General features: G+C 37.5%; 1 protein-coding gene across 5 annotated transcripts in view; it reads left to right on the top strand.

Moving 5' to 3' along the window:
* GOLGB1 (golgin B1) overlaps window positions 1-24,559 on the top strand; it is a 74,131-nt gene that overhangs the window by 36,686 nt on the left and 12,886 nt on the right. For all 5 annotated transcript variants that reach the window (XM_012780527.3, XM_012780526.3, XM_012780525.3 and 2 more), the window contains 5 exons: window positions 411-525; window positions 3,625-3,698; window positions 6,619-11,804; window positions 12,678-14,589; window positions 21,578-21,756. In XM_012780527.3, the coding sequence (XP_012635981.2) occupies window positions 411-525; window positions 3,625-3,698; window positions 6,619-11,804; window positions 12,678-14,589; window positions 21,578-21,756 (7,466 nt within the window). The remainder of the gene's footprint in view (window positions 1-410; window positions 526-3,624; window positions 3,699-6,618; window positions 11,805-12,677; window positions 14,590-21,577; window positions 21,757-24,559) is intronic.

Below are 24,559 nucleotides of genomic sequence, written 5' to 3'. Positions count from 1 at the left end.
TTTTGCCTCTATTCCTCTTTGAGGAGATTCTCTTCATGTTCATTCTCCTCAATAGAGAAACCATGTTACTTGGTGCCATTAATATCATCTTATAATGTTATTTGTTTGTGAACCTGAAAATGTTATTTCTTATGGAGTAGACTTGGAGTAGATTACAAAGATTTCTATCTTTGTAATCCAGGATTCAATCTTAAACTTGAAAACCAATGAACTTGATGTTTGTGTGAAATATTTTATTTCTCTATCTTCAGGTAAAAAACATTTCTTCCAAGATTACCTAAGTAGATAAATAGATGCTATTTTTAAAGTGTTTTCATGGCTGGAGAATTTTTAGAAGACAAAAATGCTGGGCATTAGTGTGAGAGTTTTTCATTGGAGAATTATTAATTTGTTGTTTTTCTACAATTTAGGCAATCACTGAGGAGCATATTGCCTCTTTGCAGAAGAGAGTGGTAGAACTAGAGAATGAAAAGGGAGCCCTGCTCCTTAGTTCTATAGAGCTGGAGGAGCTGAAAGCTGAGAATGGTATGTATAAATGAAAACCATCATTCTCTGTGTCTTCTTATCCCACAAGTGCCTCTACTTTTATCATTATACATGTATAGCATGTAGATTCTCTGATTTTACTCTCTATTCTCTATAATAATAAAGATTTAGATAGAAGAGCTGATAGTTATCAAAGATAAGATTTATACACATTAAACATGGAGAGCATAGTACCGTCATTTAACATAAGTATAATATTTTGCAATATGGGCTATAAATGCTTCAAGATTTCTTTATATTCACTTCAGTATGGTCAAAGGTATCTTTTAGGAAGTATGAATTGAACAGGACCTTAAATAAAATGATGAATTTTTAAATAGATAAAATAAAGAAAGGATGGACATTCCTATAATAAATTTGTGGGATGAGGTAACAGAGATTAGTAAGGTTCAAAGGTATCAACCATTTGGTTTTTGTTCATATTGTACCCTGCTTAAAATCCTACCTCTTTCTGTTAGCCTGGCTGGTTCTTACTCACCTTTCAGGCCTCAGTTAGGGCATTATCTTTTTTAAGAACTTGGCCCTGATCCCCAAAGTGTGGTTTAAATACGTATTTGTGCTTCCATAACATCCTTGTATACCTTTAGCATTGTATTAAAATGATCTGTTTAAATGTTTGTGTTTTTTACTGTATTGTAAGCTCATCAAAGATAAAGTATAAGCTTTTCAAGGTCAGGGGACATTTTTCTTTACATCTGTGCCTTTCCCAGACCAGTATAGTACCCGTAAAATAGTGGTTGTTGAATAAAGTTGTGTTGAATTGAACTGCATAGCATTTTATCCCATAGGACTGTGTGTGAACAGTAAGAATGAAGATTTATCTCCTTCTATTTATCATCTACTCCACAAGGACCTTATGGATTTTGTAGCATATAGTTAATAATGCTTTATTGGTCTAATTTATCCTAGATTAACTGAATACTATACTTTATCTTCTAGGGGTGAGAATGAGTACCAAGTAAAGTTTGTAAAACTTAAACTCTAAAGCCAATATTTCCAAATTAACCATTTTACAGTTTTTCACTTAGCTCTAAATAGAGGATTATGCAGTTTTATTAGATTATCCCCACTACTGCTGATAAATAAAGAACACCACAAATTCAGCTAATTATTTAATTCACTCAGAGCACTTCTTTGAAACCTTATCTGTGATGCTTATTTTGCAAACAGTCCCTATCCTTTTCACATAGTTTGGAGGTATTATATTAGTTCCATTCTTTTCCTCTTTGCTGCAGGGGTCACTGGCCTTAAGGTTTTCTGTATTGGTTTTTATGTCTGGTCTCACAGGTTATTTTTGTTTTATGTGTGATATTCTATTCAACTCGCCTTCCATGCTGCCATTTCTACCATTATACTCCTTTTGTCAGGTTTAGTCTCGTTCTGTGTTCTTGGTTCTTAGTGTGCTCATGACTGAAGAATGACCAGATGCACTAAAGTAAGGCAAGCATCAGGTGAAATTTATTGAGGAGAGGAAGATAGGATTATAGAGCAAAAACAAGACGTAGGTTTTCAAAGCAGGATACATACACCACAGATGACGACTGGACCTTTGTCATAGCACAAGAGCAAAAGGGCCTGGTTGTAGTCTGTGTCTTGTTTTATAGTGCCTGGATTGGGACCTCCCCATGGTTCAAATGTCAGTGTGGAACCACTTTAATTGGACAGTTGGGAGATATATGACTTGAGTCTTACTGCGCATGCAGATCTCCCATGAGGGAGCCCATGGGGGGGGGGGGAGTGAGCAGCACTCACTTTTGTCCCTAGGAGACCCAGAATCCCTCGCTATCTGCTTAATACTTTCTCAGTCTTATGAAATGTCTGAACATACTATATACTGCTAAGGCATTTTACAGTTTTCTACTTAGCTCTAAATTCATTTGTCTCATGAATATTATTTCCTTCCTACAGCAAATATTTATGGTGCCTTTCCTATGTGCCAGGCAATATTCTAGTTGCTATGAATATATTAGAAGGGAAGACAGACCCCATAAACATGTATAAAAATAAGAAAATTTCAGAGAATGATAAGTATTAGGATAAAAATAAAATAGGGTACTACAGGTGTGCATGGGGGAAGAGGAAGGCAACATTAGATTGGTCAGGGTAGGCCTCTTTGAGGACTTGAAACCTGAATGATGAAAAGCGGACAGCCATGCAAAGAAGCTGAGCAAAGAGCATTCCAAGCAGAGAAAAGAGTGGTGCAAGTGCCCTGAGTTATGAATGAACTTGATACGTTTGCGGAATAGAAAGAGGGCCAGTGTTTTCATAGTAGAATGAACCAAAGGGGGGTTGTACAAGAACAGGAGGTTGGACAGTTGAGGTTGTGGGTCCCTATAGGTCACATTAAGACATTTGGATGTAGTGTAAAAAATATACTTTTTTTCTTTGGTGTATCTGTTTTAGCATCTTGGAAAAAAATATAAGCTGTTTGGGGATATTAATATCAATATTAAATATTTCTAAGATATTACTACCCATTTTATATGTATACATTTTAATAGAACATGAGGTTAGAACTCAGAAGACCTGGATTCTGATCCGAGCTCTCTCTGAACTAGCTGTGTAACCTCTTCAAGTCATGTCATTTCTTTGCTTGCTCTTATGGTTGTTGAGGAGATTGGAAAGCTCTCTTTTAGTGCTAAGATTTGGTGTCTTTAGGAACATATGTGAAAGAACATTGAAGATATTGTAACTGCTATATTAATACAAAATGTATTACAGTAGGATTATGGATAAATTAAGGCAAATTTATTGCCCTACAAATTCCAAACCATGCCAAAGTAATAGCTGCTTCATGTCACGTGCCCTGGCGTCCTCTCCTTTCAAGCCTTCCACTGTTTAGTATACTTCATTCAGGTTCATTATCATTACCTAGTACTATTGTGTCTTATATCTCATCTCATATTCTCTTATCACTTCTTTTTTTTTTAATAAAATAAGCCTTTTATTTCCCCAAACTGTTCTGTTTCTTTTCTCTTGATTATTTCATGCCTCTTAAATAGCCTCACATACAGTATCTCTGTTTTTTTCAAACACTCCCCATATGTATTCTAAAGATATTTGTTTTGTGCATTTCAGAAAAACTATCTTCTCAGATTACTTTCCTGGAGGCTCAGAATAAAACTGGGGAGGCCAATAGAGAAGTCAGTGAGGTAAGTGAAGTGTTCTTAATATATCTAGAACATAAACTAGATTAAGAGACAGTAGCTTCAAATCTAAACATTTCTGCAATATTCTAGTGTTAACAGAGAAGTATATTACCTATAGAGTAAGATCTATTTCAGGGAGTCATCATGGTTATTATTGCTCATTTACTTTCATTTGGTTCTGAATATTTGGAATTCTTTGTCTTAAACCAACACAGGTACAGTAGCTATTTGGGATTTGGTAACCAATTTCTCATAGTGAGTTATCATTTATCTTAACTTCTTTATTCATCTCAGGAAAGTTTCTCAGTGAAGACATTAGATAAAATCTCTTGGGTCTCTTCCCCAGCAATTGGCACAGTTTTACTTATGATCATATAAAAAGGGTATCTCTGGAGAATGGTGCTTTTTAAACCTGACAATTATTGTAAGAAATGTATGGCTGCTTAATATTCTGTTGATTTAAGGTCATTGTTGGCTGTGTTGTATTTAGTTAGCTGTGTTATGCCAATCAATAATTCAGTGATAGAATCATCACTGAATAATGGCTTTGAGGAATAATGTAGCTTCTTTATTTTTTATTATTTTCTTAAGGCCTGGATAATAGTTCATAATGTAGCTTCTTAACAAAAATGTCTGCTTACTTATTGTATCAGTGTCAGAGAAACAGACCAATAGGATGTGATATATAGAGAGAGATTTATTTTAAGAAATCGGTTCATGCATTTGTAGAGGCTGACAAGTCCAAAATCTGCAGGGTAGGCCAGCAGGCTGGAGACCCAGGGAAGAGTTGCAGTTTGAGTCTGACAGTCTGCTGGCAGAATTCCCTCTTTTGGGGAGGTCAGTCTTTTTTCCGTTAATGCCTTCAACTGATTGGGTGGGGCCCCCCACATAGGGAGGGTAATTTGCTTTACTGAAACTCTATTGATTTAAATGTTAATGCCATCTAAAATAATGTTTTACCAAATATCTGGGTACCATGGCCTAGCCACGTTGACACATAAAATTATCCATCACATTTATATTTAATACCTTTTCATGGGATCACTAATGCTTTGTTCACAAAATTGTCAGAAGGAGACTACATTTTGGAAATTGGAGTATTACACGGTTACTGACAAATTATGAGTCTAAAGTAAAAATGAATCTTGTTTGACCAATGGGGTGCTTCATGTTTTAAGATGTTTAGCAATAGTGGCTCATGAAAACAAAATAACTTAGCTTGAAAAAGAACAGATAAGAAAGATGAGAATCTGATAAGAAAAAGAAAAACCAAACAACCAGAAGAAAGAATAAATAAACAGGGAACAGTGGAAAAGAAAAGGAAGAGAAAAAAACAAAACTCATAGAAATTGCCGAAGGAAGGGTAGCTGCTATAATCCCTTGGGATAAGAGAGAGTGAGTAGAAAAGATTCAAAGAAGGTGTAAGCTCACTCAAAATGGGAAGACTAATATTAGGACAGTTATGAGAGTGAAGAGTGAAGAGAGAGCCCAGAAAGAGTGAAGTTCTCTGGTTCTCTGCCTCCTCAGTATGGGATGACATTGATTCTTTACTCAAGCCAAAAAGCTGATTAAATTGTGTAGATATCATAGGGAACAGCAGAAGCCATGACCAAGGGAAGGAAGAGAGTGAGCGAATGACATGAAAGATAGTTATAAAATAGGAAGTAATACTTAGGGCAAGGGAGAGAACAAAAAGTTATACTGAAGTCTTCTGGCAGAAATAATGCCTTGACTATATCAGGTCTTTAATGTATGTAGGGACAGATAAATAGGAATATGACATGAAGAAATTTTAAAGGAATTTTTCCCCTGTGCAAAATACTGTGTCCAGTTTGGTATCTAGAAATTTGAGTATGATACAGGGTAATGCAGAGAGCAAAGAATTATAAATAACTAAAATAATGCTTATGAAAAATGATGAGATAACTATTCTAAACATAACAATTCTAAAATAATGAATTTTTTTTTTACTTGGTACCTGAGAATGATAGCAAGATAGTAGCTAATATTCATTTATATTTACTGTGTGCAAACTTCTGCTAGTAGGTGGCAGAGTAAACCCAGGCAATTGGGCTGCAGAGCCTGTAGTCTTGGCCACTACATTATTTGACAGTCCTGTGATTGTTTGCTTGTGTTTTCTTCCATCAAGTTGGAATATTTTTCGCTGGGGTGGGGAGGGTGTTATTGGAAAAGGTGGAGATTTTATTCTGTGGCCATCTCCAAACTCTTTTAATAAAATGCTAATTAAAGTTATCATGAGATTCACTGATTTTGTTCCCCAAGAAAACAATTACAGAAATAATTTCTATGGATCGGGCAGTTTAACACAATAGTCTTTGTAATAACTTGGTTCATATTTTGTCAAACAGGTCCATAATTTCATGCCTAAGCCCCAGCAGAGCTCCTTTTTGAATACTTTATCCTGGTAATTTATCTGACTCTACTTGTTTGATAATCTGCTTGTCTCTTAATGGCTAATCTAATATTTGCAACTTTTCTATTTTAATGGATAGTTTAGGAAAAGGAATGCCATAACTTCCTGATTGGAATGGGATAAAACAAAGATTTAATTCATTTCCTGCTTCCCTGTTTGTTTGTAAGCAGTTCTTAGGAGAAACAATTAAGAGTTTTAATCTAAGGAAAAAAGCATGTAAGGAATATCTACAAAATTTATTCCAGGTTTCCTTAGGTCTTATGAATAGGACTTGACCTCAGTGCAGGATTGACAGAGTGCCCTTGGTTAGAGGCCCAATTTGGGAGGTACAAACTGATTTTGAAGGGATTTCGCAGTTTTATGCTATACAGGAGGTTTGGACTAAAAAGTTTCAGGTTTTGGAAAATGCATGAAATACTAGTTTTAGGTAGTCTATTTTTAGTATTATAAAACATTTGATTAAGGCTTTTTTTTCTGTTTTAAAAATAGATCAGCCTGGTTGATACTACTGGGCTCAACAAGAACAGCTCTTCTACCAAGGAAAGTGGACAAGATGTTCTAGAGGACACATTTTCTCAGAAACATAAAGAATTATCAGTTTTATTATTGGAAATGAAAGAAGCTCAAGAGGAGATTGCATTTCTTAAATTGCAGCTCCAGGGCAAAAGGGCTGAGGAGGACCCTGAGGTCCTTGACCAGAAAGAAATGAAACAGATAGAGACTGAAGGATTACCTCCAGTTAGAATGAAAGTATTTCTTGAAGATACAGGGCAAGATTTTCCTTCAATGCCAAATGAAGAAAGCAGTCTTCCAGCAGTTGAAAAAGAACAGGCGAGTCCTAAACATCAAAATAGAACACCTGAGGAAATATCAGTAAATGACAATGGAATGGAATTGAAATCAACAGAACAGGATGATGTTGATAAATCCGGTTCTGCTGTACCAGATATTGGTCAGTATCAGGAGGAGTTGGAAAGATTAAAAAGTCAAAATTTGGAGCTTGAAATAAACTTTCGTAAAGCAGAAGAAATCTATGAGAAAAATTTAGATGAGAAAGCTAAGGAAATTAACAATCTGACCCAGTTGATTGAGGAGTTTAAGAAAAATGCTGAAAACACTAGTAGCGCATTCACTGCTTTATCTGAAGAAAGAGACCAGCTGCTTTCTCAGGTGAAGGAACTTAGTGTAGTAACAGAACTGAGGACTCAGGTAAAGCAACTGGAAACAAATCTTGCAGAAGCAGAAAAGCAAAGAAGACTTGACTATGAAAGCCAAAGTGCTCATCACAACCTACTCACCGAGCAGATCCAGAGTCTCAGCATAGAAGCCAAATCTAAAGATGTGAAAATTGAAGTTTTACAGAGTGAACTAGATGATGTGCAGCTTCGGTTTTCTGAACAGAACACACTGATCAAAAGCCTGCAAAGCCAGCTACAGAAGAAGGAAAGTGAAGTGCTTGAGGGGGCAGAACGTGTGAGGGATATCTCAAGTAAGATGGAAGAACTGGCACAGACGCTTTCACAGAAGGAACTTGAAATAGCAAAAATGGATCAACTGTTACTAGAGAAAAAGAGAGATGTGGAAACCCTCCAACAAACCATTGAGGAGAAGAATCAGCAAGTGACGGAAATCAGCTTTAGTATGACTGAGAAAATGGTTCAGCTTAATGAAGAGAAATTTTCTCTTGGAATTGAAATTAAGACTCTTAAAGAACAACTGAATTTATTATCCAGAGCTGAAGAAGCAAAAAAAGAGCAGGTGGAAGAAGATAACGAAGTTGTTTCCAGCCTTAAACATAATTGTGATGAGCTGAGCCCAGCAGGGCTAATAAGTAAAGAAGAACTTCAGCGTGAATTAGAGCTTTTGAAGAAAGAGAGCGAGCAGAGAAAGAGAAAGCTCCAGGCAGCTCTTATTAACAGAAAGGAGCTTCTACAAAGAGTCAGTATATTAGAAGAGGAATTAGCCAAAGTGAAAGATGAATCTAGCAAAGAGATCCCATTCAATGAGAGTGAGAGGAGGGAAATGGAGGAAGATAAAGAGAACAAAGAAGACTCAGAAAAATGTGTGACTTCTAAGTGTCAAGAAATAGAAATGTCTTTAAAACAGACAATATCTGAGAAAGAAGTGGAACTAGAGCATGTAAGGAAGGATTTGGAAGAAAAGGTCACAGCTGAAGAACAGTTACAGGCTGTGGTCAAACAGATGAATCAGAGCTTGCAAGATAAGACAAACCAAATAGATTTGCTCCAAGCAGAAATAATTGAAAACCAAGCAATTATCCAGAAGTTAACTACAAGTAACAAGGATGCAGGTGATGGAGACTCAGCAGCGCCTGTAACAGCGGTGATCAGTCCAGCTGGTGCAGGTGGTGGAGAACACTGGAAACCAGAACTGGAAGAAAAGATACTGGGCCTTGAAAAAGAAAAGGAGCAACTTCAAAAAAAGCTACAGGAAGTCTTAACCTCCCGCAAGGGGATTCTAAAGAAGGCACAGGAGAAGGAAAGACATCTTAGGGAGGAGCTAAAGCAACAGAAAAATGATTATAATCGCTTGCAAGAACAGTTTGATGAGCAAAGCAAGGAGAATGAGAACCTTGAAGACCAGCTAAGACGACTCCAGATTCAAGTAAAGGAGTCCATCGACAGAAAACTCCCAGCCACTGACCAGCAGGAACCAGGCTCTCCCACTCAAGGTATAGAAGAACCTTCTTTCAAAGCTGCAGAACAGCATCCCACTCAACCTCTTTTAGGGTCTGATTTGTGCCCCGGCTGGCCTTCTCATCCTGAAGAGGCAAGTGCTCTGCAGGGCAATACTTCTGTTGCCCACATTAAGGCACAACTGAAAGAAATAGAGGCTGAGAAACAAGAGTTAGAGTTGAAAGTTGGTTCTGCAACAAGTGAACTTACTAAAAAATCAGAAGAGATATTTCAGTTACAAGAGCAGATAAATAAACAGAGTTTAGAAATCCAGAGTCTAAAGACAGCATCCTGTGAAGCTGAAGCCCATGCAGAAAGCCTGAAGCAGAAATTGGAAAGCAGTCAACTAGAAATTGCCAGCTTAGAACATCTAAGAGAATTACAGCCTGAACTAGATGAACTGCAGAAACTCATAAGCAAAAAGGAAGAAGAAGTTAGCTATCTTTCTGGACAACTTAGCAAGAAAGAAGAAACTCTTACTAAAGTACAGACAGAGATAATAGAACAAGAAGATTTAATTAAGGCTCTACATACACAGCTTGAAATACAAGCCAAAGAGCACGATGAGAGGATAAAGCAGTTACAGGTAGAACTTTGTGAAATGAAGCAAAAACCAGAAGAGATTGAAGAAGAAAGTAGAGCAAAGCAACAAATACAGAGGAAACTGCAAGCTGCCCTTATTTCCCGAAAAGAAGCACTAAAAGAAAACAAAGGTCTCCAAGAGGAGTTGTCTTTGGCCAGAGATACCATTGAACGGCTCACCAAATCTCTAGCAGATGTGGAAGGCCAAGTTTCTGCTCAAAATAAAGAAAAAGATACATTCTTAGAAAGATTAGCTCTTCTTCAGGAAGAAAGAGACAAACTCATTACAGAAATGGACAAGTCTTTACTGGAAAATCAGAGTCTCAATGGCTCTTGTGAGAGTCTAAAACTAGCTCTAGAGGGTCTTACTGAAGACAAGGAAAACTTAGTGAAGGAAATTGAATCTTTGAAGTGTTCTAAGATTGCAGAAAATACGGAGTGGCAAGAGAAACACAAGGAGCTACAAAAAGAGTATGAAATTCTTCTACAGTCCTATGAGAATGTTAGTAATGAAGCAGAAAGGATTCAGCATGTGCTGGAAACTGTGAGGCAAGAAAAGCAAGAACTATATGGCAAGTTAAGAAGCGCAGAAGCAAACAAGAAAGAGACAGAAAAGCAGTTGCAGGAAGCTGAGCAAGAAATGGAGGAAATGAAAGAAAAGATGAGAAAGTTTGCTAAATCTAAACAGCAGAAAATCCTAGAGCTGGAAGAAGAGAATGACCGGCTTAGAGCAGAGGTACAGCCTGCAGGAGATACAGCTAAAGAATGTATGGAAACACTTCTTTCTTCTAATTCCAACATGAAAGAGGAACTTGAAAAGATCAAAACGGAGTATGACACCCTTTCTAAGGATTTTAAGGATTTATTGGCTGAGAAAAGGTCTTTAAGTGAAGAGGTTCAAGATTTAAAGCATCAGATAGAAGGTAATGCATCTAAACAGGCTAGCCTAGAGGCCACTGAGAAACATGATAATCAGGTGGATCTGGTTGAAGAGGCAACACAGTCTGTGCCAGGTGAGGCTGAAGAGCAAGACTCTCCAAGTATGAGCACAAGGCCTGCACGTTCAGAATCTGTTCTATCGGAGAACAGTGTCAAACCTGATATAAGTGAGAATTTCAGCTCACATGATGAAATTAATAATTACCTACAGCAGATTGATAAGCTCAAAGAAAGAATTGCTGACTTAGAGGAGGAGAAGCAGAAAGACAAGGAATTTAGCCAGACTTTAGAAAATGAGAGAAATACCTTACTGAGTCAAATATCAGGAAAGGATGATGAACTAAAAATGCTTCAGGATGAGATAACCCAAACAAACCTGTTAAATCAGCAAATCCAAGAAGAGCTCTCCAGAGTTACCAAACTAAAGGAGACAGCAGAAGAAGAGAAAGATGATTTGGAAGAGAGGCTTATGAATCAATTAGCAGAACTTAATGGAAGCATTGGGAATTATTATCAGGATGTTACAGATGCCCAAATTAAAAATGAGCTACTGGAATCTGAAATGCAGAATCTTAAAAAGTGTGTGAGTGAACTGGAAGAAGAAAAGCAGCAGTTAGTCAAGGAGAAAACAAAGGTGGAATCAGAAATACGAAAGGAATATTTGGAGAAAATACAAGGTGCTCAGAAAGAACCTGGCAATAAAAGCCATGCAAAGGAACTTCAGGAGCTGTTAAAAGAAAAACAACAAGAAGTAAAACAGCTGCAGAAGGACTGCATCAGGTATCAAGAAAAAATTAGTGCTCTAGAGAGAACTGTTAAAGCCCTAGAATTTGTTCAGGCTGAATCCCAAAAAGATTTGGAAATAACCAAAGAAAATCTGTCTCAAGCAATTGAACACCGCAACAAGGCACAAGCCGAATTAGCTAACTTCAAAGTACTGCTAGATGACACTCAAAGTGAAGCCGCCAGGGTCCTAGCAGACAATCTCAAGTTGAAAAAGGAACTTCAGTCAAATAAAGAATCAGTTAAAAGCCAAATGAAACAAAAGGATGAAGATCTTGAGCGAAGATTGGAGCAGGCAGAAGAGAAACATCTGAAAGAGAAGAAGAATATGCAAGAGAAGTTGGATGCTTTGCACAGAGAAAAAGTCCAATTGGAAGAGACATTTGGAGAAATTCAGGTTACTTTGAATAAGAAAGACAAGGAAGTTCAGCATCTTCAGGAAAACTTGGACTGTACTGTGGCCCAACTTGCTGCCTTCACTAAGAGCATGTCTTCCCTCCAGGATGATCGAGACAGGGTAATTGATGAAGCTAAGAAGTGGGAGAGGAAGTTCAGTGATGCGATTCAAACCAAAGAAGAAGAAGTTAGACTCAAAGAGGAGAATTGCAGTGTTCTAAAGGATCAACTTAGACAGACGTCCATCCATATGGAGGAACTGAAGATCAGCATTTCCAGGTAAATGAATAATAACTTTTTTTTTCTCTTCCAGAAGTAATTGGAGGCAAAAAAAAAAAAGGATCTATTTAAACTATTTTGATTCCCTTTAAAATTAATTTAAGATTAATTTTGGCTCAAATTTCCTTAGAAGATATATTCTCTCTGACTTTTTTTTTGGCTAATAATATATATCCTACTACAACTTATATTAACATGAAAAATTTACATCTTCTTGTCTCATCTTTCTATTGAGAGATCTCTTATATTTCTTTCATTTCCATTTCAACTACCCTTGTCTGGATTTTTACCATAGTACTCCCAAATTATTGCTATAGTGTCCTAAATGGTCTCATCTTTTTTCTTCCTCATAGTCCACATCAATTCATGCTGCATATACCTGTGAGAGTTATTTTTCTTAAACTCTAATTTTCTATCACTTTTCAAGCTCAAGAACTAACAATGTCCCTCACCCTTTTTATTTCTCTACTGCTAATAGGACCTTTCTGTTCTGAAATAGGTTTCCTCACTATCTCTCATACTAAGATTATACCTTAGTATAAAGAGGGCAGACATTAGCTTGTGGGGAATAAAGTAGAATGTAATAGGAGAAAATGTTACTTTTCAGAGTGCCCAAAACCATGTCATTAAAATAAGCAACATATTTTGGAGTTTACGATTTAAATATACAAACCCTTAGGGGTGATTCTTCTAATACAGAGCACTCAGTAGACAAATGTGTAGGTATAGAGAACTAATATCTATTCAGTAAAAAACCTTAACACCTTCAATTATGAATATTGATTTATTTGTAGATCTGTTGAATCCATGTTGTGGTATTTGTTCCTTACGCATAACATAGTGTTTCCTTGAAATCTTTAACTGTTTTTTCAGGCTTGAACATGACAAGCAGCTTTGGGAGTCCAAGGCCCAGACAGAGGTCCAGCTTCACCAGAAGATCTGTGATGCTCTACAGGAGGAAAACAAAGAACTTTTGTCCCAGCTAGAAGAGACTCGACACCTACACCACAATTCTCAGAATGAATTAGCTAGGCTGGAATCAGAACTTAAGAGTCTCAGAGACCAGTCAACTGATTTAAATAACTCTTTAGAAAAATATAAGGAAGATAAAGAAAAATTGGAAGGGATAATAAAGCAGCGAGAGGCTGATATTCAAAACTGTAAGTTCAGTTATGAACAATTAGAAACTGATCTTCAGGCCTCCAGAGAGCTGACCAGTAGGCTGCATGAAGAAATAAATAAGAAAGAGCAGAAGATTATAAGCCTGCTTTCTGGCAAGGAAGAGGCAATCCAAATAGCTATTGCTGAACTGCATCAGCAGCATGATAAAGAAATTAAAGAACTGGAAAACCTGTTGTCCCAGGAAGAAGAGGAGAATATTGTCTTAGAAGAGGAGAACAAAGAAGCCGTTCACAGAACCAATCAGCTTATGGAAACACTGAAAACCATCGAAAAGGAAAACATTCAGCAAAAGGCTCAGTTGGATTCCTTTGTTAAATCTATGTCTTCTCTCCAGAATGATCGTGACCGCATAGTAGGTGACTATCAAAAGCTGGAAGAGCGACATCTCTGCGTAATCTTGGAAAAAGACCAACTCATCCAAGAGGCTGCTGCTGAGAATAATAAGCTTAAGGAGGAAATTCGAGGCTTGAGAAGTCATATGGATGATCTCAATTCTGAGAATGCCAAGCTAGAGGCAGAACTGATCCAATATAGAGAAGACCTGAACCAAGTGATATCAATAAAGGACTGTCAGCAAAAGCAACTTCTTGAAGCTCAACTTCAACAAAATAAGGAGCTGAAAAACGAATATGCTAAATTAGAAGAAAAGTTGAAGGAATCTGATGAAGCAAAGGAGAATCTACAGAGGTCCCTGAATGCCCTGCAAGAGGAGAAACAAGGTTTATCTAAAGAGATCGAGAGTTTGAATATATCTGTATCCCAACTAAAGAGACAAGTGACAGCCTTGCAAGAAGAAGGTACTTTAGGAATGTATCATGCTCAATTAAAAGTAAAAGAAGAAGAGGTACAGAGATTAAGTACTATGCTTTCCTCCTCTCAGAAGAGGATTACAGAACTGGAAGAAGAATTGGTTTATATTCAAAAGGATGCTGCTAAGAAGGTAGGTGAAATTGAAGATAAACTGAAGAAAGAATTAAAGCATCTTCATCATGATGCAGGGATAATGCGCAATGAAACTGAAACAGCAGAAGAGAGGGTGGCAGAGCTAGCAAGAGATCTGATAGAAATGGAACAGAAATTACTCATGGTCACCAAAGAAAATAAAGATCTCAAGGCACAAATTCAGTCTTTTGGAAGGTCTATGAGTTCCTTACAAAATAGTAGAGATCATGCCAATCAGGAGCTTGATGATCTGAAAAGGAAATATGATGCCAGTCTGAAGGAGCTGGCGCAGCTGAGAGAACAAAAAGGCCTCCTAAACAGAGAGCAAGATGTTCTTTCTAAAGCTGCTTTTCCAATGAACTCTACTGAGGAGAATAGCTTTTCTCACCTTGAAAAACTTAACCAACAGCTCCTATCCAAAGATGAGCAACTGCTTCACTTGTCCACACAGCTAGAAGATTCTTACAACCAAGTGCAGTCATTTTCCAAGGCTATGGCCAGTCTGCAGAATGAGCGAGATCACATGTGGAATGAGCTGGAGAAATTCCGAAAGACAGAGGACGGAAAGCAGAGGTCTGCGGCCCAGCCTGCCAGCAGCCCAGCTGAAGTACAGAGTTTAAAAAAAGCTATGTCTTCACTCCAAAATGACAGAGACCGACTAGTGAGTATCTAGCTCTTTTGGATCTGTGTTTGAGAGTTTTTGAACCTTTCTTTAAGTTAATTTTTATTTCTATAGAAAAGGATAAACACATTCTTATATTATCTGGACACCCAAGGGCAGTATTATACATGACACGGGTTCTGTTTGGTCTTAGAGAAACACAGAAACATCATGTAAATTGCTTTAAATTTGCCAATTCCATTATAAAAATATCAAATTTTCTTGGTGCAAAACTGTCCATTGGTTATAAACGGACTAAAAGATGGAGAGCTGTTTTGTATACACACACACAGATATTTCCACAATTTGTTACAATTTCTTTGAAAAAGTATAGATATCATTTATTGCCTTTTTACAGTGATAGTTTAGCAATACATCATCTGGTAGAATTTGGGGCAGGGAGGACTCATAACTCAACCCTAATTTATAAAAAAAAAAAAAGTTAAATGCAAATAAGTTTAAATGACTATTTAGTAAAGTTTTACTTACAAGCTGAACCATTTACCCACTTCCTTTTAATACCCAACTTTTTCTAATGGGAGGGAATGCTAAGGCGGATCTCTAATGCTAAAATGTTATTGCTTTTAGTAGAGGCCAGGAGTTTAATCTAGGTCTTTTTTCCTGAAAACTTCCAGGTCATTAAGATTCAGAGGCAAAAACTGGAACAATATGAGCCAAGCCAGGTTGTCAGGGGATTCTGCTTTGTGACATTATTGTCTTTACTTTCATGGCAGTCTCTTAACTCTGTCAAGGCCATGTACTTATAGGAAAATAGGCTAAATAGAAAATAAATTGAGATTCAAAAGACTAGTTAAAATGTTACCCATGTCCAATATGTGAAAATTCTAGTTTCTAAGATTAGCCCTAGTGAAAAAATCATTTCTCTTAACTGTAGACCCAATTTTTCCTTTTCTTTGTAGGTAATGTCTTCATTCCTATTTCACTTAATAGCCAATATTTATAAATAGTATTTTCCCTTTTATAATTTGAACAAAGCTCCCCCTTTTCAGCTATGGTTTTGACATCAACACAATATATGCACATTTGCTTACATTTTTAAAACAATTTGAGTTCAGGTAACTTTGACCTGAGAATTTGGCCTTTTGTCAGTCCTTTCAAAATGCAAATGCTGAAAGTTCTCTTCATCAGGACACCGTATGCCTCAAAGATGTAATTTATACCATGCTAGTATTGATTATCTTCCAAGTTAAAATCTTTTTTTCTGGTGCTGTTAGGATTCTGAGTTAACTGATTTTGTTTCATTCAGTCAATTGCTTTACTGTTCTTATGCATTGTAAACACTAGGCACTAAACTTTATCTCTCAACCTCAGTCCACATTTGCTTTACTGTTCTTATGCATTGTAAACACTAGGCACTAAACTTTATCTCTCAACCTCAGTCCACATTTTTATCTGCTGGATATTTACAAGTCAAGCCAGCTTTTTTATTTCCACGTGTTTTTTGGTCCCCTTCCCTTCCCTTTCCTTTCCTTTTCCTTTTCCTTTTTTTGAGACATGGTCTCACTCTTTCACCCGGACTAGAGTGCAGTAGTGTCATCATAGTTCACTGCAACCTCAAGCTCCTGGATTCAAGCGATCCTTCTGCCTGCCGAGTAGCTTGGAACTGCAGGCGTGCACCATCATGTTGGCTAATTTTTCATTTTTTATGGAGAGGAGGTCTTGCTCTGGCTCAGGCTGGTCTCGAACTCCTGGCCTTGAGCAGTCTTCCCACCTGAGCCTACCAAGGTGCTAGGCTTATAGGCATGTAAGCCACTGTGCCCAGCCTTTTTATTTCCATGTTCCTGTAATTTATAGTAATTAATATTCTTCTGTTTCCTAAGGATCATATCTGTCTATTTAACCTGTGACTCCTTTATTCACAGTGTGCATAAAATATCTTTCCTTTTCATCTTCAACATCCTACAATAAACTCTGACACTTTACCCATAAGCTCTTGTAATAGTGCTGCTTCCAGTTTATCACCTCTCCAGTGTATTGTTTATACCATTGCTGAATAAATCTTTCTAGAACTCTACTTTCTTGTTACTGCACTACTCAAAAACCTTTAAAAGTTGTACTACCTCTAAAATAGGCTTAGGATTCAAACTGTTTAGACTGACATTTAAGACCCTATAATTTGTGTTTAACTTTCCAGCCCTTTTACTGCTTGCTACTCATACCCTTCATTCCGGCCAACCTGATCTACTTAATCGTTTCTCCCATATTGCCTTGTTGTGTGTGTGTATTGTGTATGTGTATGCATATGTATATGTGTTTAATTTCTATACACTATTTTTTATTTCCCCAATTAGATTATAAACTCCTGGTAAGTATCATGTCTTATACTTGCTTGTATATCCTGTGATATTTAGTGTATGGCTGACTAAGTGGATGACAAACCTCTAGGGTTGCCTGTATTTTTTTTATCTCTAGTCACCTCATTCTGAAAATGACTTGAGGTAGGTAACATATAAAGATATAAACAGTTTTTCAAGATAAGATACAATAAAAGGGACTGAGAAAGAAGAGAAAATAAGGATAGGACAAAAAAAAGATTAAACCAGGAGTAAGGTTGGTGTCTCAAGGAGAAATCATAGTATCCTGTAGTTTGTTAGAAAGAGGGCCTACTCATTTGCTCTGAACTTTCTGTCAACCATCCGAAAGAGGGAATCACAACCATGTATATGAATTGCAGTGTCCATGTTTTAAGAGAAAGGAAGAAAGAAAGATCAAAGCAAGAATAGTTATGTTTTTAAGTATTGAGGCATGTAAAAAATTTCTTCTGTGTTCCCATAAAGAGAACACTATGTATTCATGAAACAGACATTACTTCTTTACAGTAAACATTATAATATGTTATATAGGGTTTTTATTTAGCTGATCCTCAATGTCAGTGCATGGGGAAAGAACTATGTCCAGTTCACTAAAACTACCAATACAAGGAGCTAAAATGCAGTCCCAGTCACACAGTTTCTGATGATCTGTTCTTTTCCAAGGATGACACTTAGAGTATCTAGAGGAGTGAGTGGATTGCACAAGGAATTCATTTTTACTTTAGATCAAAACAAAAATATGTTTCAGTTCTTGGTTAAAAAACTAAAATAATATGGCACTTATTTACTTAGTCACTAAATTCTTCAATGTCTGGTGGAAAAAGCTAAGAGTAGCACTACCCCAGCCTTATTTATTCTTCTCCTGAGGCAATTTGCTTTCAGCCCTTTTAGCTTTTTCTTTTGGTATTTCTTCAGTATCTCAATATTAGGCTTACATTGCATTTTGGCTTTTCATTTGTTGCACTAACTATTGCCTTTCTTTATGCTGACAGGGTTTAGCTCTCTTTATTCCCTCTGCTTTCACAGCATGTACACATGTTTTCAATAAACAACTCCCTCCCCATTCTGATGGAATTTAATTTTAATTTTGGTTAAGTCAATTCAGTGCTTACATTTTTATGACTACAAATTCTGTTACAGCGGAGATGTGTTACTTTCATTTTCCTCAACATCTTTCTGTTTTCCTAGAGTTGATAATTGTGTTTTCATTGTCGTTAATTTTCTTTGTATCTATCAAAGTAATTTCACCCTAGACTTACTGCCATTTGTCCACATCTCCTCAAGATGTTTAATTTGTATAAGTTTCATTTTCATGAAGAAAATTCTCCTAGAGTCCCTGACTTGCTCCTATATGAACCAGTTGTCCTGTACTACAAGATAATCGTTTTCATCCTAGAATATTTCCCTTCACCTCTCTCTTATATTAGATATCCTATTTCTTGTGTTCTATGTCTTCCTCTTCTTGGTTTTGTGCCATGGTTCTGATGGAATAAATCATTTAGTAGCTCCCTACAAAAAGATAGATGGGAGGTAAATTTATTAAAAATGTCTTTTCATCTCTTATACCTGATTAATAGTTTGGTTGGGTATAGAATTCTAGGCTGAAAATAATTTCTATTCAAAACTATGAAGACATCGATGTGTTGCTTACTTTGTAGTTCATAAGTCTAAAGCTATTCTGACTTCTGATCCCTTGTATGTAATCTGTTTTCTCCCTTCCCTTCCCCTCTTCCCTCCTTTCTTCCCAGCCTCTATCCCTTCCACTCTCTCTCTCTCCTGAAATTTTATGATCATGTGATTTTGTGTGTATCTATTTTCCCTCATTATGCTGACTAGTCCTTTGAATCTAAGAAATTGTACTCATCAATTTTTGGAAATTCTGTTGGATTATTTTTTTTTTTTTATCATTTTCCCCTATCATTTTTCTCTTGTATTTCTGAAAATCCTGTTATTTAGATGTAGGACCTTCTGGACTTGTTTCTCTAATTTTCTTACTGTTTCTATTCTTTTTGCTATACTTTGGAAATATTTTCTTTTTTTCATCTTCTGACCCCAAAATTGAGGTTTTCATTTTTGCCATCATATTCTTAATTTCTAAGGAATTTTTTTTTCACCTTGTCTCACGGGTAGATTTTCTTAACTTCTTTCTCCAAGGATAGTGGTAGTAGTTTTGTTTTTTGAAGTTTTCTTATAATCAATTTTTCTTTATATTTTTTTATTTCTGCTACAAGTTTCCTGATTTGCGATATTTGCTCTTAAATCTTTGAGTACATTTCATTTTTTCCTGTACTAATCTCTTCCAAATTACCTTCCTCAAGGAGGTTTTCATTCCTTCCTTAATGTTAGCTGTTCTTCAGGTGAAGGTTAATTAATTCTTGGTTTACTCTTCATGTCTAAGGGGAGGATATAAAATGCTTGTGGGTGGAATTACCAACTGAGTTTCATTGCATGGTGATCTTATTGAGTTTATTGTTGGTAGTCCTCATGTTGGTATCTTCAGTTCCTCTTGGGCTGGTCTGATTTTTGAGAGTAGGCTTCTCATTTCCTGTGTGGAAGATAAAAAGCCTTTTACTAACATTCTTCAGGCTGAGTGGAGAAGAGGTTTTAGGCATTCAGAAAGCATATATTCACTTGATCACCCTCGTTTGGGAACAGTACCCTTACTTGTGACTGTATCTGGTGTTCCTTAGTCCAAAGACACTTCTCCAGAGAATAAAACTAGTTTTCTGTTGGGCTAACAAAAAGTGTGGTGCTGAGGAGGGAATCTATGGATGAAATTGTTTCTTAAACAACTTTCATCTGTTCTTCCTTATCTCAGCTACCACCTCCCTCCCACCCCCATCACCATCTTTTCCAGAGGTACCTGATGCTGTTAATTCCTGAGCCTTTTGAAGATTCTGCAGAGTAAGTTCTGTTGGTTCTTGGCTTTCCTTACTGCCAGCTTAAGATCGGCTTTCTCAGATATCTGTTAAGTCAGTTACCACTTATTCATCTGCTTTTCAGCTTCCAAAATTAATTTTATTGCCGCTGACTCCTGTGTTGTTTTTCCTATTCTTGTGTTTTGTGCTTTAAAAAATGCCTTTATTGTAGCTTTGGTGGTGTTTCAGAGTGAGTGAAAAGGTGTGTGATCAAAGCCCCCATCTTTGCCCGGATGTCCTGACATATTTCTTACTATTAAGCTGTTAATGAAATGTAGATAGGCAGTTTTGCTAATTAAAGGCAAGTTTGTCATCATCATCACTAACTTTATATGTCAAGGACATTAATTTTCTCATTTATTTCTCATATTCTTATGAAAAAGGTACTGTAATTATCTTTACTTGAGAGATGAGGGAAATTAAGACTTAGACGGTGTGAGGAACATGAATAGGGTCACAGATCCAAGAAGTACCGTGTTTTCCCGAAAATAAGACAGGGTCTTATATTTATTTTTCCTCAAGAAGGCACCCTAGGGCTTATTTTCTCAAGATATGTTATTTTCCCCACAAAGCCTCAGCTTGCAGCACACACAGGATGGCCGGGACCTGACAGAGGGAACTGACCTTGTTGGTGGGGCTGCCCGCACCTTTCCGGTCACCTTTGGGATAGTAGCTGTCACGATGGGGTAGATGAGAAGGGCTGCTCGTCTTCTTTGCCACTTTGCGATGAAATGCATGGGTTGTGCAGATGAGCTGCGTAGCCACACCCATCACTAGGTCTTATTTTCAGGGTAGGGCTTATATTGTGCAAATGCTTAGAAATCCTGCTAGGGCTTATTTTATGGGTAAAATAAACCCAAAAAATTGAGACAAGAGTCTCACTTTGTTGCCCAGGCTAGAGTGAGTGCTGTGGTGTCAGCCTAGCTCACAGCAACCTCAAACTCCTGGGCTCAAGCGATCTTCTGCCTTAGCCTCCCGAATAGCAGGGACTACAGGCATGCGCCACCATGCCCTGCTAATTTTTTCTATATATATATTGGCCAATTAATTTCTTTCTATTTATAGTAGAGATGGGGTCTCGCTCTTGCTCAGGCTGGTTTCGAACTCCTGACCTGGAGCAATCCACCTGCCCCGGCTTCCCGGAGTGCTAGGATTACAGGCTTGAGCCACCGTGCCCAGCCTATGGGTAGGTCTTATTTTCAGGGAAACACGGTAGTAGGATATCTACCTGCAGAGCCTAGGTGCTCTTAACCATTGGGTATCACTGCCTTCTTTATAATCAACATGAGCTAAGCTGGAGTTAAGATTGATATTCATGTAAGAAAGTTTAGAAGCCTAACCAGGGCATAAGATTAAATGGGAAGCCAGTCTATTTTTATACTTCTTGTTCTACAATGTTGCCACCCACAGTGAAGCTGTAGGTCCATTAAGTCAGTCCTATATCGGAGGTATAGCCTTAAGGTCAATTTAGGACCACAGAGGCAAGGGGAAGAAAAAGAAGTTGCAGGAATGATCAGGCGCTACAGCCTTGATGGCAGCTCCATGGGTGAACTCCACCATTCTGACTGTATGTATTTCACCATTTTAGAGATTCATGCTGCGGTGATATGCCAATAGACTGTTAGGTGCTGGTCGTATGTCGTGGTGTCTGACTTACTTAGTAGGGAGCTGCTGATGACTTAAAGCTGGGTGAATGACATGTGATGAATCACCCTTTTATTCTCCCTTTTGCTAAAGCTGAAGGAATTGAAGAATCTGCAGCAGCAATACTTACAGATTAATCAAGAGGTCACTGAGTTACGTCCACTGAAGGCTCAACTTCAGGACTATCAAGATAAGACAAAAACGTTTCAGATTATGCAAGAAGAGCTCAGGCAGGAAAATGTTTCCTGGCAGCATGAGTTACATCAGCTCAGGTATGATAATTCTCCCTTTTCAACCCTTTTCTTTTCATTTTAACTTTTTTCATTTAACTTTTTATTTTGAAATAATTGTAGGTCTATAGAAAGTTGTAAAAATAGTGCAGAGAGCTTCTATGTACCCTTCCCACACTTTCCTCCAGTGGTAACATCTTACATAACTGTAGTATATTATCAAAACCAGGAAATTGACATTGGTACAATTCACAGACCATATTCAGATTTCACCAGTTTTACATGCACTCATTTGAGTATTTGTGTTGTTAGTTCTATGCAGTTTTGTCACTTGTGTAGATTCATGTAAGCACCACCACAGCCAAAATACAGAACTGTTCCATTACGACAAATATCTACCTGTGCTACTATTTTATAGTCACATTCCACCATCCCCTCCCCTCCTTGCATCTCTAATGTCTGGTAACCACTAATCCATTCCTATAATTTTGTCCTTTTGAGAATTTTTTATAAATAGAATCACGCAGTGCATAACCTTTAGAAACTGCCCAATTTTTAATTCAATAAAATACCCTGAAATCCATCAGCATTGTTGTGTGTATCAATAGTTCATTCCTTTTATTATAAATACTATTCCTTAGTATGAATGTGCCACTTTAACCTTTCACCCATTGAAGGAGATGCATGTTGTTTTTAATTTTTAGCTATTTTAGCCATTATAAATAAAGCTATTGTGAACATTTCAATACAGATTTTTATGTGAGCATAAGTTTTCATTTCTCTGGGAAAATTGCCCAGGCGTGTGAATGCTAGGTCATGTGGTAAGTGTATGTTTTGTTTTTTTAAGATACTACAAAACTGTTTTCCATAATGCTGAACATCTTTTTATGTGTTTGACATTCATATGTCCTCTTTGATGAAATATCTGTCCATGTTTTATCCATTTTTTACTTGGGTCAATTTTTTACTGTTAAATTTTACTGTCATATATTGTAGGTATGAATTCTTTGTCAGGTTTGTGGTTTATAAGTGTTTTCTCCCAGTTTGCAGCCTATCTTTTCATCTCCAACAAGATCCTTTGGCTGATGAAATCCAATTTATTATTTTTATCATTCAGATTCAGTATTTTCTGTTGTCCTATCTTCAGTTTCTCTGATTCTTTCCTCTATACCTCCATTCTGCTATTGAGCCCATTGAGTTAGCTTTTTATTTTGAATGTTGTATTTTTTGGTTCTAAAATTTCCATTCAGTTCTTCTTTATATCTTCTATTTCTTTGCTGGAATTTCTATGCTTTTTCCAGTGAGTTTGTAATTGTTTATTGAAGCATTTCTGTGATGGCTGTTGTAAAATCCTTGTCATATAATCCTTGTCCAACATCTTTGTCACCTCAGTTTTGTAACCTGTCAATTTCCTTTTCTTAAGTTGTGATTTTCCTGGTTCTTGGTATGGTGAATGATTTTCAATTAATCTTATTTAAATCTTCTGCTTTAGCAGGCTTCCACTGACACCACACAAACAGGGGAAGGGAGATATTACCATTTTACCACCAGATAAGGGGTGAAGTCCAGGAACCCCATTCATCCTTTGTTGATACCCCTAGAAGGAAAGGGAGTCCTGATGCTATCGGGGGTTTGTGATGCCCCCGATATAACTGGGTCCCTGGGCAGTGTATGTGGCAAGGGATGGGAGAGACAAAGACATGGGCGCAAAAAGTATGGTGAAAGGGTGTAGGGAAGATCAGGGGAGCACCAGCATTCCTGTGAGCCAGGTGGTAGTGACTGAAATCTAGCACCCATTTTTATTCTCTTTTTCATGCTATAGATTATAATGATTTCATGTGAAAAGCTCGTGGCTTACAATGTGTAGAAGTTTCAAGTCTCCCCTAGTATTCACAAGATGTCTTGGCTAATTACTCTTTTATCTATAGAAGCAGGAACACATAGCTTGTTACTAAGCACAACTATGCCTTAAAGTATGTATGGATAGTATCTCTGAACTCAGCAGCTGTGGCCCATTTGATTAAGGAACAAAGAGATTAGTACTTCTTATTGGGAGGTTAGCTCCCCATTTACTGAGGTATACTACTGGGAAAGGGGAGGGAAGGAACTCAACGTAGTGTTTTTTGAGAGTTGGAGCCTGGGTCCCTTCTCCCGGGCTGACATTTTGCAATCTTCCTCTACAGCCATGGGTGGCTTTCATGTCAAGCTGCTCTGTGGCTTTTTAGGCATGAGGCCTCTCAGGCTTTAAGGTGGGAGTCTGCTTTGCGGTACTCCCAGATCACTGGAATGTCCCCCAACTAGGCAGTTAACCTCTGCTCTTATCTCTGGCTCCTTCTTAGGCAGCACTCCTTCACCTCCTCTTCTCCCACAGCCTCAGAAATGGGGTCCCTAGGCTCCGGTGGTCTTATTCCCAACTTGATACTATGGGGGGAAATGGAAATCCAGGCTCCCCACATGGCCTCTATTTTATTGATGAGACCCAGAGGTATTAAGTAACTTTTACTCAGGATCTCACACCTAGTGTGTGATACAGCCAGCATCTGAGCCTGGGTCCTTCACACTCTACAGTTGCATTCTCATAATTGTGATGTTATGCTGCATCCGGGCACTGCTCTTCTGAAAAATTAGAGTGGTTTCTCATGGCCCACGTGATCTGACCTCCCCATCTTCCCCATTCCTCTCCATCCTCATTTCTCACCACATCCACTGTACATACTGTCTCCTACAACAATTCTAAAATTCACTATATGCATTCATACTTGTGCCTCTTGCTCAGTTTGTTCCCTGAACATGGAATCCTTTTCCCATTATAGAATATGGACTCATTGTTTGGGTTCCAGACCAA

This window comes from Microcebus murinus, chromosome 1 (genome assembly GCF_040939455.1).
Source record: "Microcebus murinus isolate Inina chromosome 1, M.murinus_Inina_mat1.0, whole genome shotgun sequence".
In the NCBI taxonomy this organism is placed as follows: domain Eukaryota; kingdom Metazoa; phylum Chordata; class Mammalia; order Primates; family Cheirogaleidae; genus Microcebus; species Microcebus murinus.
Note: the sequence above shows the minus strand (reverse complement) of the source record. Positions and strands in the feature narration are given on the sequence as shown.